Source organism: Leucopleurus acutus (genome assembly GCF_964270905.1).
Source record: "Leucopleurus acutus genome assembly, chromosome: 2".
In the NCBI taxonomy this organism is placed as follows: Eukaryota; Metazoa; Chordata; class Mammalia; order Artiodactyla; family Delphinidae; genus Leucopleurus; species Leucopleurus acutus.
The window spans coordinates 2,623,774-2,638,262 of NC_139143.1; the positions used below are offsets into that span (position 1 = coordinate 2,623,774).

The 14,489-nt window shown below is 44.6% G+C and overlaps 1 protein-coding gene across 2 annotated transcripts; it reads left to right on the top strand.

The window, feature by feature from the left end:
* Window positions 1–625: 625 nt before the first annotated feature.
* On the top strand, window positions 626–5,530 carry ZNF281 (zinc finger protein 281). 2 transcript variants are annotated; one of them, XM_082832393.1, is made up of 2 exons: window positions 626–648; window positions 767–5,530. In XM_082832393.1, exon 2 carries the CDS (start codon window positions 785–787, stop codon window positions 3,395–3,397), a length of 2,613 nt encoding a protein of 870 aa, XP_082688519.1. In that variant the 5' UTR covers window positions 626–648; window positions 767–784; the 3' UTR covers window positions 3,398–5,530. The 2 variants fall into 2 exon arrangements, with proteins under 2 accessions (XP_082688519.1, XP_082688518.1); XM_082832392.1 differs by having other exon boundaries at window positions 771–5,530.
* The last annotated feature ends 8,959 nt before the right edge of the window (window positions 5,531–14,489 follow it).

Sequence of the window (14,489 nt, forward strand, 5' to 3'; positions counted from 1 at the left end):
TACCTCTGCTGCGGTTTCAAAGCAGGCCCCACCCACAAATGCAGAGGAAAAGCGCCCATTATTAAAGTGTGTGCCAGACAAGGAGGGGTACCGGAAGCAACCTGTCCCAGTAGATGCTGAGCACTGGAGATTCAGGGCACACAGGCAGAACCCACAGCGCCCCAAGCCTCCCCCCTCCGGGGCTGGGCTCGGCTGCAACACCCGGCCAACAAGCCGCAAAGCCGAGGGGGCCGGGCCGGCCGGGCCCGTCCCCCCGCCCGCTCCGCAGCCCCGCAGCATCCCCCTCCCTCCGGCCTTTCTCCGCCGCCGCCGCGCAGCAGCCCGCCCCGGGTCCCGCCCCCCGACGCCCAGCGCGCGGCCCACCAATCGCGTCCGGCCGCCCGGGGCCTCCCCTCCCGGGGGCTCCCTCCGCCCAACCACCCGAGTGATTGACAGGCGGCCGGGCGGAAGCCGCGGCGCAGGCGCGCTGGCCGGCGCAGCGGCCCTCGGGCCGGGTCGCCGAGCTCCCGGCAGGCCCCGCGCCGCGTTTGCGCAGTGCCGCGCAGGCTTTTAATTCCATTGTGGAGAGGACGGCGTTATTTTTATTAACCGGAGGCGGCGGCGGCGGCGGCGGCGGCGGCGGCGGCGGCGGCGGCGGCGGCGGGACCCGTAAGTGCGGGGCGCGGGCGGCGGCGGCGGGCGGGCGGGCACGGGCCGGGGACGCGGGCCGGGGGCGGGTGGGGGCGCCGCGGCCGGCGGCCGGCCCACTCCTCCTTCCTCTCCTCAGCCAGGCCTGCTCCGGGGCATGAAAGTCGGCAGCGCGTTCCTGAGCGGCGGCGGCGGCGGCGCGGGCAGCGGCGGGCGGGCGGAGATGGAGCCCAGCTTCCCGCCGGGCATGGTGATGTTCAACCACCGGCTGCCCCCGGTCGCCAGCTTCGCGCGGCCGGCGGGCGCGGCCGCCCCTCCCCCGCAGTGCGTGCTGGCCGCCGCCCCGGCCGCGGCCCCGGCCGCCGAGCCCCCCCCGGCGCCCGCCCCGGACGTGACTTTCAAGAAGGAGCCGGCGGCGCCCGGCGCGGCCTTCCCGGCGCAGAGGACCTCCTGGGGCTTCCTGCAGTCGCTGGTCAGCATCAAGCAGGAGAAGCCGGCAGACCCCGAGGAGCCGCCGGGCGCCCCCCATCCTCACTACGGGGGGCTGTTCGCGGGGGCAGACGAGCGGGCGCCGGGGCTGGGCGCTGGGGACGCGGGAGGCCCGGGCGTCATCCAGGACCTGAGCGTCCTGCACCCGCCGCCGCCGCCCGCCCCCCACCCCCGCGACGTGCTGCTCGGCCGGACTGACGACCCCCGCGGCCCCGAGGAGCCCAAGCCGGACGCGAGCGTCAAGAAGGCCAAGAGGCCAAAGCCAGAATCTCAGGGAATCAAAGCCAAGAGGAAGCCGGGCGCATCTTCCAAGCCGTCGCTGGCGGGAGACGGAGAAGGCGCCGTCCTGTCCCCAAGCCAGAAACCTCACATCTGCGACCACTGCAGCGCCGCTTTCCGCAGCTCCTACCACCTGCGGAGGCACGTCCTCATCCACACCGGAGAGCGGCCCTTCCAGTGCAGCCAGTGCAGCATGGGCTTCATCCAGAAGTACCTGCTGCAGAGGCACGAGAAGATCCACAGCCGGGAGAAGCCCTTCGGGTGCGATCAGTGCAGCATGAAGTTCATCCAGAAGTACCATATGGAGAGACACAAGCGGACGCACAGTGGAGAAAAGCCATACAAATGTGACACTTGCCAGCAGTATTTCTCAAGGACTGATAGACTGTTGAAGCACAGGCGCACGTGCGGCGAAGCCCTGGCGAAGGGGGCGCCCAGTGCAGAGCCTGGGTCATCCAGCAACCATAGCACCGTGGGTAACCTGGCTGTGTTGTCTCAGGGAAGTACAAGTTCTTCAAGGAGAAAAGCGAAGTCGAGAAGCATAGCTGTTGAAAACAAGGAGCCCAAGACTGGGAAAGCAAATGAATCCCATATGTCAAACAGCATAAACATGCAGAGTTACTCAGTAGAAATGCCTGCTGTGTCTTCCAGTGGGGGCATCATCGGCACTGGCATAGAGGAACTCCAGAAGAGGGTGCCAAAATTGATCTTTAAGAAAGGAAGCCGGAAGAGCATGGATAAAAACTACCTGAACTTTGTGTCACCGTTACCAGACATAGTTGGACAGAAGTCCTTGTCTGGGAAACCGAGTGGCTCCCTTGGCATCGTGTCAAACAGTAGCGTGGAGACCATTAGTCTTCTCCAAAGTACAAGTGGCAAACAAGGTCAAATAAGCAGTAATTATGACGATGCCATGCAGTTCTCAAAGAAAAGAAGATACCTACCCACCGCCAGCAGCAACAGTGCCTTTTCCGTGAACGTGGGACACATGGTCTCCCAGCAGTCCGTCATTCAGTCGGCGGGCGTCGGTGTTTTGGACAGTGAGGCCCCGTTGTCCCTTATTGACTCCTCGGCCCTGAACGCGGAAATTAAGTCTTGTCACGACAAGTCGGGAATTCCTGACGAGGTTTTACAAAGTATTTTGGATCAGTACTCCAACAAGTCAGAGAGCCAGAAGGAGGATCCTTTCAACATAACAGAACCACGAGTGGATCTGCACGCCTCAGGAGAACACTCAGAACTGGTTCAAGAAGAAAATTTGAGCCCAGGCACCCAGACTGCTTCAAATGACAAGGCGAGCATGTTGCAAGAATACTCCAAATACCTCCAACAGGCTTTCGAAAAATCCACGAATGCAGGTTTTACTCTGGGACACGGTTTCCAATTTGTCAGTCTGTCTTCACCTCTCCACAACCACACTTTATTTCCAGAAAAACAGATATACACTACATCTCCTTTGGAGTGTGGTTTCGGCCAGTCTGTTACCTCAGTGTTGCCATCTTCGTTGCCAAAGCCTCCTTTTGGGATGTTGTTTGGGTCTCAGCCGGGTCTTTATTTGTCTGCTTTGGATGCCACACATCAGCAGTTGACACCTTCCCAGGAGCTGGATGACCTGATAGATTCTCAGAAGAATCTAGAGACTTCATCAGCCTTCCAGTCCTCATCTCAGAAACTGACTAGCCAGAAGGAACAACAGAAAAACTTAGAGTCCTCAACGAGCTTTCAGATCCCATCTCAGGAGTTAGCCGGCCAGATGGATCCTCAGAAGGACGTAGAGCCCAGAACAACGTACCAGATTGAGAACTTTGCACAGGCGTTCGGTTCTCAGTTCAAGTCGGGCAGCAGGGTGCCAATGACCTTTATCACGAACTCTAATGGAGAAGTGGACCATAGAGCAAGGACTTCAGTGTCAGATTTCTCAGGGTATACAAACATGATGTCTGATGTTAGTGAGCCATGTAGTACCAGAGGAAAGACCCCCACCAGCCAGAGTTACAGGTAAGGTCCCAAGAGTGACCAGGCTGGAGGTCTTCTAATGTAATTTTGTTTTATTTTGAGAACACTGCCATTGGAATGTTTCTACACGATCCTATTAAGAATAATGTAATGCCCTTTCAATGCAACTTTTCATATTTCGTTTATTTTGTTAGTGTGATTTTAGCTCTGTTTGTATTATGATTTTTAATCAAAATCAATAGATTAAAATAGTTTGACATTCGAAGTGACAATGTTTAGCAATCAAATTTACATGTATAGATCGTCAGGGAATAGCCCAAAAGTTTTAAATGCAAAAAAAACAAACAAAAAAAAAACCACAAAAAAACCATACAAAAAAAACAAAAGAAAACAAAAAAAACACACAAAAACAAAAAAACAAAAAAAAAAACTTTGTTGCTAGGATTAAGGTTATTCTAATTGCTTTACTCTCAGGAAAGTGTAATAACGCATGGGAATTCTGTACGTTATCACTGTAATGGAATATCCAATTTACAGATAGTATGATAATACATTTCATTACTTAAGTAAGGGATCGAAAACATTTCAAATTGCTCTATCTGGGCTGATACGATACACGTGTCATCATTTAAGTAAGGGATCGAAAACATTTCAAATTGCTGTCTCCATCTGGGCTGATCCAAAATTCTGAGATGTTGGCTACCTATATTTTGTTGCAGCTTTTAAATGTACTCTGAACTTCCAAACCACATTCATTCCAGCCTGGTAGAACAAATATTCTTGAATCTTTGATCAAAGCCTGGAATGATAGCTTTAATAATAGGAAGAGAAAAAAAAAAAAGGCACCCTCTCCTTATCCCAACTGTAACAAGGCTGTGTGACTCCCATCAAGAGTTGATGGGAACAGTGTTGAAGCCCAAGTGGTTGGTTGGTTGCAGTATTAGAACCCAAGTTGGAATTACATAATTCTTTGAAATTTGGGGGGTGTGTTATTTATTATACATGGCCTAAAAACACTGTTCTCTGTCTCTGTTACTACATGTCACCCACACTTCTGGGGGTATTTTGTGTTATTTTTGTTCTTAACCTGTCCTCTCAGAGCTCTGGGCCTTCCTTGTTCCCTCTTCTCTCTATCTGGACAGTTTCAATTTTAGAATGATTCACATTCCAATAGGTAATTTGTTATGCATTTCCTATGCCTTCCGGCATCCAAACAGTAGAATAAACATCCACCCTCCCCCTTTTTAAAAACAGAACCCACACAGATGTCCATGTATAATAAAGCCCCACACGCTCAGAGCTGTGGATATTAATAAGGTGGTAATTCCAACTGGTGACAAAGCCGATGGGAGGGGGAAGAGTGGCTTATTTAGTAATGACATCAGAACCTCTTTGTGAAATTGCAGCCTGTGTAATGTACATTTTAAAAGGGTGCGTTAGTCAGTATTGTACAGGGGTCTTGTAAAGTCATCCAAACTTGCTATGAACGCTAATTTGCCATTTGAAGCCACTGGTAGACAGTGGCTCTGCTCTAAACCACTTTTTAGCAATTGTATTTTTTTCCTGATTATATTTTTAATGTACTTTGATGTTTATGCTGATGAGTTTTTTATGTACTTTTGGTGATGTTTCAGTCTTACGTACTCTTCTGACGTCAGAAAAGTACCACTGGTTGTTTGCAGTCTTATTGTGTAATCAGCCTACCACAGGCTTCCATGTATAATAAAGTAATTAATATTGTGCAAGTGTAAAACACTTCTGTTATGAAAGCAGTGTTTGGAAAATGAGAAATTATTTAAAATGGTTACAACATACTAGTTAATTTCCTTTCCCCACTTTCCTCCCTTAAGTCTGCTTTACCAGCTAAAGGGTCACTTATTGTCATTGCAAGGACCTTAGAAAATGTGTTTAATCCTCTTAAATACACTCAGTACTAAAAAGTATGTATTTCTTATTTTGCTAAGTGCGGTAAGTTCTGTTGGGTACAGAGTACAAGCTGTAATCGAAGGATGGAGAGGACCTTTACCACTGTATCTCTTGAGCTGTATGATTTTTCTCCAGTGTTTTGTTTTATACAGGTTTTGAATTTCTTTAACTTCTATTGTGTGTACTGAATACTGCATATGTACTATTCTGATTGTTTGCTCTAGTTTACTACCAATAAAAGACCTGTTAATCACAAAATTGAAGAAAGGAGATATCACTTAATATCCAGTCACATTTTTCACATTTTTCTATTAACTACATTTCATAAAATATTCATGTCAGTGGTATAACCTGCAGTTTAGGGACTGGAATGTGTGTGTGTGTGCGCGCACGCGTGCGTGTGTGTTTTAAGTGTTTCGTGTTTCTAGGTTTATTATATTTGAAAATTGGTTGAATATTTTCTTCAGTTTGAGGCACACTATCTGGAAGAATAGGAATTTAACAGTATAGAAATGAGAACGTGTTTTATTGAAGTGGGGTTAGCCATCCTAAATATTATTCCAGAGAGATTATTTATTGAGGTTTCATTTTAAATCAGATTCCAGTTTCTTTTGGTTCTAGGTGCATCCTTTTTGACTCCAAAAGGTTGTAACAAAATAACAGTATGACAAATGAAAGTGGTCCTGGGCGTTCCTAGTAGGGGGAAAAAAAAGTATTGCTTAGTCTAAGTTTAACAGTGTTTCAAAAGGATGTAAGTATAGATATTAGAAGAAGAGAGCCAAGACATGGAATACTTAAGGTGCAGACAAGGTGTTTGAAACTTAGTGAATATGTTAAGTTTTAAAGATAAAGGGGAAAAAGTGTAGGTCTGTGTAAAATCTATGAGAAAATTGTGCTTTGAAATTTAGTGACTACAAACGTTGAAAAATCAATAAAAATATCAAAGGGTGGAATAGGTCGAGGCTTTGCCTTTTTGGTATATGATACTATGTACAGAAGTGATAAATTATTTGTATTCAGCATAAACATGGATTTCTCTGTAGAGATGTATCTACTCGTGGTCCCATATGATTAGGAAAAGTAAATTTGTTTTCTCTTTGCTAAGATTATTCCCTAGATATAGTCATTTTCTTGAACAAGCATGCTAAGCAGAATCTCACTGATTCTGCATTGAAATCCAACTCTTGATACCTCTGCATATGTTCTAGATTAAAGCTAACATTAATTTTGTTTACTGACCCCCACCCTTTTTTTTTCTTTGTGTGGAATGTCTATATCTGAATATGATAATTTTAAAATTAAGGTTTTTACTTCTAAGGTATTAGGGTATGAGGTAGGAAACTAGGCTTTGAATTTCTATTTTGCTGCTGTAAATTGAAGATAAGGGCTACCATAATTTAGCAGTTGCCTGTTAGTAATTTGGGAGGTAATCTCATTCAATAATGAAAACAAAAAATGAGAAAAAAACTCTGTAGGATTTTTAATGTTTTTTTAAAAGTTGCAGACAGTTTACAGATATTTCTACCTCAGATTTAGTTTTCTGTATTACACTCATCAGATGAGAGGGGCGTAACTTTCTGTACATCCTTGGTATCTCTCATTTTGTAGTTACCTGTCATTAGTAGCATTTAAGCCTGAACTGGGTGACAGTGTGAGCAATATGGCCTCGTGAGGACACACACAGTTCTTAGCTTCCAAATTCATAAGTTCTTGGAAAATGTCCCTCAGAAAAGAATTAGCTTCCGAACTTCAGTTATATTTTTAGAGTGAACTGCATCTGAAGACTATCGTTTTCAGAGTTTTGTGGTGTGTGTGTGTTCTGTGACACATAATGACAGGATTTCGGTTTTGAAGTGCGATGTAAGTAGTGCTCTGGCACCATCCGTGTGTTATGTTGTACAAGATTACACGGTAATGGTCCACAAATGCTAAGCGTCCCTCCTGGTGTTTAGGAGGCAAGGTCTGGGGTGGTTTGCCAATCTGCTTGTACCTTCTATGAGATGATAAAGAGTTTCTGATGGATTTTGAGCAACAATCTTGTGTTCCACTTGTTACGTTTTTTATGTCCTTAATAATCTATTAATTAAAATGAACATTAGCATGAAGACAGCATCTGGTAATTCTGTTGTCTTACCCTTGATCAAAAAAACCTAACAAAAGAAAATCGTCTGTGAGATCACTGTTAGTTTTAAAAGAGACTATTACCATAAAGAGGGCATGCACTTTTAAAATGATTTCTGCTTTGTTTGTACCTGGTTTGCTTTTTTAAAAAAGTCATGACAGTCTGTGAGTGTAACTTAAGTAGATTCTATTTAAATTCTTCGCGAACCTTTGGGCGCACTCTAGGGAAGAGCTGCATCGCCTTTTTAGGGTCATGGACTCTTGGGGCAGCTGGTGATGGAATGGATGTCACCCCATCCCCATACATTAACAGAAATATATTTGCACATGAAAATTTAGAAGCCCACGTATATGCTTGCGAGAACCAGCCCCCCGCTCCGCAACCTGATAACAAAATTCCTAACCTATGGACCCCAGGCTGAGAGTACTTGCTTTGGAAGGCTGCCTAAACATTGAACTTTTTATTGTACAGATAACTTAGAAAGTCAATACCTAAACTTAAAAAGCATGAAATATTAATTTTTAATATTGAAATTTCTTGATCTGCTATTTAATTAGCGTTTATGGCAGACGTTCAGGTTACATAAAGCCTAGAGTTTTATGATAAACTGGTCAAATAATGAATAGAATTTATAATTCTTGGCAGTTCCTCATCTGATAAGTACCATCGAGATGCTAGACTTGACAATAGTTCGCTCTTTTCCATCAACAAAGAAATGTGTTAACAGCGCATAATAACTACAGTCAACTACTGTGGTTCTTCAGTGGCACGGAAGTCGCTTCCCCCATAAGTGTATGGGCCAAAATGAAAGGCCACAGCCTTTTTGTCAAGAAGGAATAATTGTGAGTTCTTAATAACACAAAGCCTATACCTCAGGTAGCCTGAGTAACTAGCTGGGTTGAAATACACTGTGCAAGATAAGCCTTGTAAATAAAGCATGTTTTGTGTTGCAATAGGTATCTCTTGGGAAACGTAGATAAATAGCCAGAGAAAAATGTAATGATTTGGACCTTATACTCCAAAGGAGAAAATTTGCTCCCGGTTTTGGAATGGTGGGCAGAGGTGGTGTGTTGAGGGAGAAAGGTGGGGATATCTTAGAATGGAGAAGAAAAGGAATAGGTTTTGAAGAAAAATAGGGAATATAAAACTTAGTCCAATATTGGCAGGGGTCCTGGAGAGTTTAAATGATCAGAAGGGTAAAGGAGATCTGTGATTGAAAAACTCAGTTCTTATGTTGTCATTCTTTCAGTGCAGACTTCCTTTGGTTCTTTGGTTTGGTATGAACTTTAGGACTATTGTGGAACAATTAATAAATAACTCTTAACAGACAACTGTGGTGAACTTCTGTTTACATTCCCAACCTAGGAAAAAGATGGCTAATCTTTGTGTTTATATGTTATATCTTTAGTAACTCAATCACACAGCTTCCATTGGTTGGTGAGCATTTTAAATAACTCATAAAAACGATTCGAGTCAAAGTTATTGTTTTATGTGATTAAGTGAATATGCACAGAATTTAGGAATTAAAACAAAAGCTCTGAATCTATGTGCCCAACCTACCAAAAAAAAAAAAAAAGAAATTAACAAGTACAGTGTATAAAGGCATACTGGGTTATGACAAAGGAAAAGTGTGATTGTAAAAAGTTGGAAACTCCCTAATTATTTTTTAAGGTTTGCATTGCAAAATGTTTAATTTTAACTTGTGACTGGCTCATCTGTTCTTTCTAGTTTAAAAATCTTGTTTTATAAGCATTGTCTATTGGAAAGTTAAAAGTTTTAGTTGGGAGCTAAAGTTTTAATCTTGATTTTTGGGATGCAGATTTTTAAGTCTGAAAGTGACGTTTTAGATTGATTTTTTTTTTTTTTAAAGAGTGAATTGCAAAATTGAATGACAAGATTAGCAATATAACTTTTATGTTTCGTTGTGCATAAACTGGGCTCTTCCTACAAGGGAGCCAAGTACAAACATGTGAAAGAGAGCTTCCTCTTTTTGAGAGGATAATGGGTATCCTTGTGGGTCTCTGTGGTAGACGGCCGTGACCCTGAGAGTGGGGACTGGAAAAATCCTTTCTGACGGAGCCGTCTCTTACTTCGTGGCCCAAACAACAAAAGTGCCTGCAAGTGATCGCATTAAAAAACTTGATCTTGTACCACTTTCCACTTTTGCTATAAGTAGACCTTCAGTGAACGTCTGAAAATCGGGTTAATGTTAAGGGTTGTGTTGTTTGTAAGGTAAGTTACTGTGAAATTGTATTCCTCTGGATTTGGGAGACAGTCCCGTAGAAGTTACAACGTTTAGTTTTTATGTTTGTCTGTTTTTTAATGAACTCCACTAAGGTATCATAGGTGTTTCTATACTCAGTCACATTTGGAATAGTAAGCTGTGTATTTTTCTTCTAGGTGTTCATGTTGGTAATTTAGTTGATCTCGTAAAGGTTTAGTCTAGAAAATCTGAAACCATTAATTACACTCTAACATTTTACATTGCTTAATATTTAGTAAGGAAAAAAATTAGGTTATGACTAGATTTAACATAGTTAGTTCCAGATTTATTTGAATAATAAAAGACCTATAAACGTTGAACATAGTGTAACTTGTTCAGAGTATTAGAACTGTTGTGACAGATTTGTCTTTGAAAGGGAAGGAAGGACTGTTGTGTAAAGGAAAGAGGGAAAAGGGATCTAAGGAGATTAATATTTGTGGGTGTGTTCACTCTGGTCATGTCATTAAAGGGCCTTAAAGGTCTGAATGAGATCCGTTTGGAAGACTGGCAATGGTGGTAAACTGATATGGGTTCCTTTGGGTTACTGCTGGTGAAACACAGGAGTGTATTATGAAGACAAAATTAAAATATGATTTGGGGAATTTTCTAGAGAAGACTGGTAGAATGAGCAAAAAATTACAGCTTTTCACTCTGTTCATTCTGATTTTATTAAACCTCTAAAACAAATTGTTATTTGGCAAGAAGAGCAGAGGAATATTAATGAAGGCTACAAGAGTATTTTTGCTGATGATGCTAGTGTAAATGACCTATAAAAGGAAGGGCAGGTTGTATACGTGTTTTATTATTTAACAAGAAATGATCACTCGGGATTATATTCAGTCATCCACCCAACTGAACCGGTATTCCATCTGGAGCTAAGATACAAAAACATTTTGAACAGTCGGAAGGTACTGTTTGTTAAAAATGTTCAGTACTGAAATATCAGTTGGAATTTTGGCAACTGAATGTGAGAACAGAAATTAAAAATATTTGTAGAATTGCCTTTCATGATTCAGTGATTTTGTTTATAAGCCAGGTGTAAATAATTATTTAGATGATCAAATTTATTCTCACTACTTCCCTCCGCCCATGTACTTGCTTTGTAACAAAATATTCAGAACACAAGTTACTGGGGCTGAATATATTTCTAAGAAAAAAGAATTATGTTTTCTGATGACATACTAGCAAGAACAGATGGTGGGGGCATTGCTCAGCAATAAACAAGATAAATGTGTTTTTAGAGCTATTAAGATTCTGCAGAGAAGGGAAAAAGTTTAGCCTGTCAATGGGAAGCAACCACTGCCTGAACGCAACTTGACCTGGGTTTGAAAAAACCCATTTCTGGTCAACGTGCCTAGAAAATTGAGCTTCACGGGACAGATCCTATTTTTGAAATTCGTTGTTCACATACTGTTTCAAGAAGACCCACTGCAGACCTTTCAGGGGCCCTTCAGGTGTTGGGTGGTACCAGTTCAGGCTTACAGTAAAATGGGAGTCAGAGATCTTTTTTCGAAGAAACTGAAAGCTTTCACTTGGTAAAATTACAGTGCATTTCTAGAAATGTCTGTTGGAAGGTGAAAATTAAACATTTTGAAGACATTGAGTAACATGTGAAATGATTGCTCTTTTAAAAATGATCACTATAGGGTATTTGATCACAGCAAAGAAATCAAAAACTTAGTCTACACTTTCAGCCCTGATTCTCGGTTTGGGGCAAAGTTGTTTTAGATCCTGACCAAGTGCACCCTCTGGCTGTCTGGGGCCGGGCAGTGCAAAGTGGACCTGCCACGTGGGCATCACCTGGGAGCACATTAGACCTGCAGAATCTCAGCCCCACCGACCACGGGCCTGCCCGTCAGAAGCAGCAGCAGAGCCTCCAGGGGTGTTACGGTTGGAGAAGTGCTGTCCTAAAACTTCCACCAAGGCTCCCACACTTCTTCCTTGGCTTCCCTTTGATGAGAAAATCAAAATCCATCTGATTCCCACAGGTCCTTAATTCGAATTTCTCTTGTTTAGTTTTTTTTCTCTCTCTACTTTTTTTAAAAGAATTGAGATCTAATTGACATGTAACATTGTGTTAGCTTTTGATGTACAACGCAATGATTTGATGTACATGTGTATATATTGCAAAATGATCACCACGATGAGTTTACTTCTTATACATCCCTCACCACACATCGTTACAGTCACGAGTTTAGTTTTTAAAAATCAATCCACCGAGCAAATACCTGGGTGCCAGGCTCTGTTCTGGGTGGTAGAGGTGAAAAGAGGACAAATTAAGTGCCCTGAAGTTCTAGAGGGGGAGCTGGGGGAAGAAATACACCATAGGTTGTGGGGTAGAGAACTGCTGGGAAGAATGAAGGGACCAGAAAGTGAGAGTGAGGTGCGTGCTCTTCGGAGGGAAGGCCCGGAAGGGGTGACGTTGGAACCAGTTCCCCAGGGAGGCGGGAGATGAGCCTGGGGAAGAGACCTAGGGTGCTGCCGTTGAGCCACGAGTATAAAAAAGGATCACGGTGGTGAGCGCACCGGTGTGCCAGTCCACAGGTCCCCCTGTGTGCCAGAGGTGGGAGTGTTTTCACGTCACCGTGACGAACAGAGCCCCGGGGGAAGGTTACACCTTTGGGAGAAGCGGTGAAACCCCTCGTGGGTCTAAGTCTTGTGGGTTTGTTTTGCTTTTAACTCTAATACCCTACTACGTCAGATGTTAACGTCTGGGCTCCACAGTGAATAGAAGTAAAGTTACCTCCAATTCCTGGACCTGAATTGCCTCATCTGTGAAGCAGTGTGTGCAGCGCCCACCCCAGGGGCTGGGGCTTGTGACCGTCTTTAACCTGCCAGGCAGCGCACGTGCTCTGTCACACCGGAGGAAAGATGGAAAAAGTGGTTCTCAGCCGGGAGCAGTTTTGCCCTCCAGGGGACGATGGGTAATTTCTGGTGACAGTTCTGGTGGTCACAGCTCGGAACCAGGCTGTCTGCCACTGGCGTCTAATGGGGAGAGACCAGGGATGTTGCTAGACAGCCCCCTACAACAAAGGATTACCCAGCACAGAACATGTGCCCCGTGCTGTCAGGAGGAAGCTGATCCAAATGGCGCCACTATTGGGGTGATTCGGGAACAGATGGTGGGAGCTTCCGGAATACCTCGATGACCTGACCAATCGCTATATAAGAGATGAGTCCAGGGCTTAGTGTGATTAAAGATGGGGTGATTTTTTGGAAGAAGCTTTCCTAAAAAACCTCCTTGGGCCTACCTGATTCAATGACTTAATTTTTTTTAATTAATTTATTTTATTTTATTTATTTTTGGCCGAGCTGGGTCTTTGTTGCTGCGCGTGGGCTTTCTCTAGTTGCGGCGAGTGGGCGCCACTCCTCGTGGTGCACGGGCTTCTCACTGCGGTGGCCTCTCCCGTTGCAGAGCATGGGCTCTAGGCACGTGGGCTTCAGTAGTTGTGGCACGCAGGCTCGGTAGTTGTGACTGGTGGGCTCCAGAGCTCAGGCTCAGTAGTTGTGGCGCACGGGCTCAGTTGCTCTGCGGCATGTGGGATCCTCCCAGACCAGGGCTCGAACCTGTGTCTCCCGTCTTGGCAGGCGGATTCTTTTTTTTAAAATTTTTTTATTTTTGCGGTATGCGGACCTCTCACTGTTGTGGCCTCTCCCGTTGCAGAGCACAGGCTCTGGACGCACAGGCCAGTGGCCATGGCATATGGGCCCAGCTGCTCCACAGCATGTGGTATCTTCCCGGACCGGGGCACGAACCCCCGTCCCCTGCATCGGCAGGCGGACTCTCAACCATTGCGCCACCAGGGAAGCCCGGCAGGTGGATTCTTAACCACTGCGCCACCAGGGAAGCCCCAATGATTTAATTTTTAAGCTGGTTTTATTTTATATTTTCTCTCTTTTTTATTTTGGCCACGCCGCTTGGCATGTGGGATCTTAGTTTCCCAACCAGGGGTAGAACCCATGCCCCCTGCAGTGGAAGCACGGAGTCTTAACCACTGGACTGCCAGGGAAGTCCCTAAGCTTGTTTAAAGCCAACTACCCTTTTATTTCTGATCATTGTTTTATCTGACAGTGATATTAGTTAATTGAAGGAACTTACTGCTTCTTAAACTTTAAATTAAAATCACCGATGGAGAGCTTCCCTGGTGGTGCAGTGGTTAAGAATCTGCCTGCCAATGCAGGGGACACGGGTTTGAGCCCTGGTCCAGGAAGATCCCACATGCTGCGGAGCAACTAAGCCCATGTGCCGCAGCTACTGAGCCTGCGCTCTAGAGCCCGCAAGCCACAACTACTGAGCCTGCGCTCTAGAGCCCGCGAGCCACAACTACTGAGCTATCGTGCTGCAACTACTGAAGCCTATGTGCCTAGAGCCCGTGCTCCGCAACAAGAGAAGCCACTGCAATGAGAAGCCCGTGCACCGCAACGAAGAGTAACCCCCTCTCGCCGCAACTAGAGAAAGCCTGCACGCAGCAACAAAGACCCAACTCAGCCAAAAATAAATTAAAAAGTAAATTTATATAAAAAAGAATGAATGAGAATAAAATCACTGATGGAATATTAGAGGCATCTGGAGATTTGACTGAAAGCGCTAATGATTCTGGTATATTCTAGATAGTTTCTGGCTCACTGTGATGGTAGATTTAGGATTATTATGTGGTATTCAGAGTTTGAGATCAGCCTAATTTCTTTAATGAGAATAAATCTATTTGCAGTTAACTAAAATTCCTTATATTAATTTCTTATTTATTTATTTTTTTAAATTTTTTAAAAATTAATTTTTGGCTGCATTGGGTCTTCGTTGCTGTGCGCAGGCTTTCTCTAGTTGTG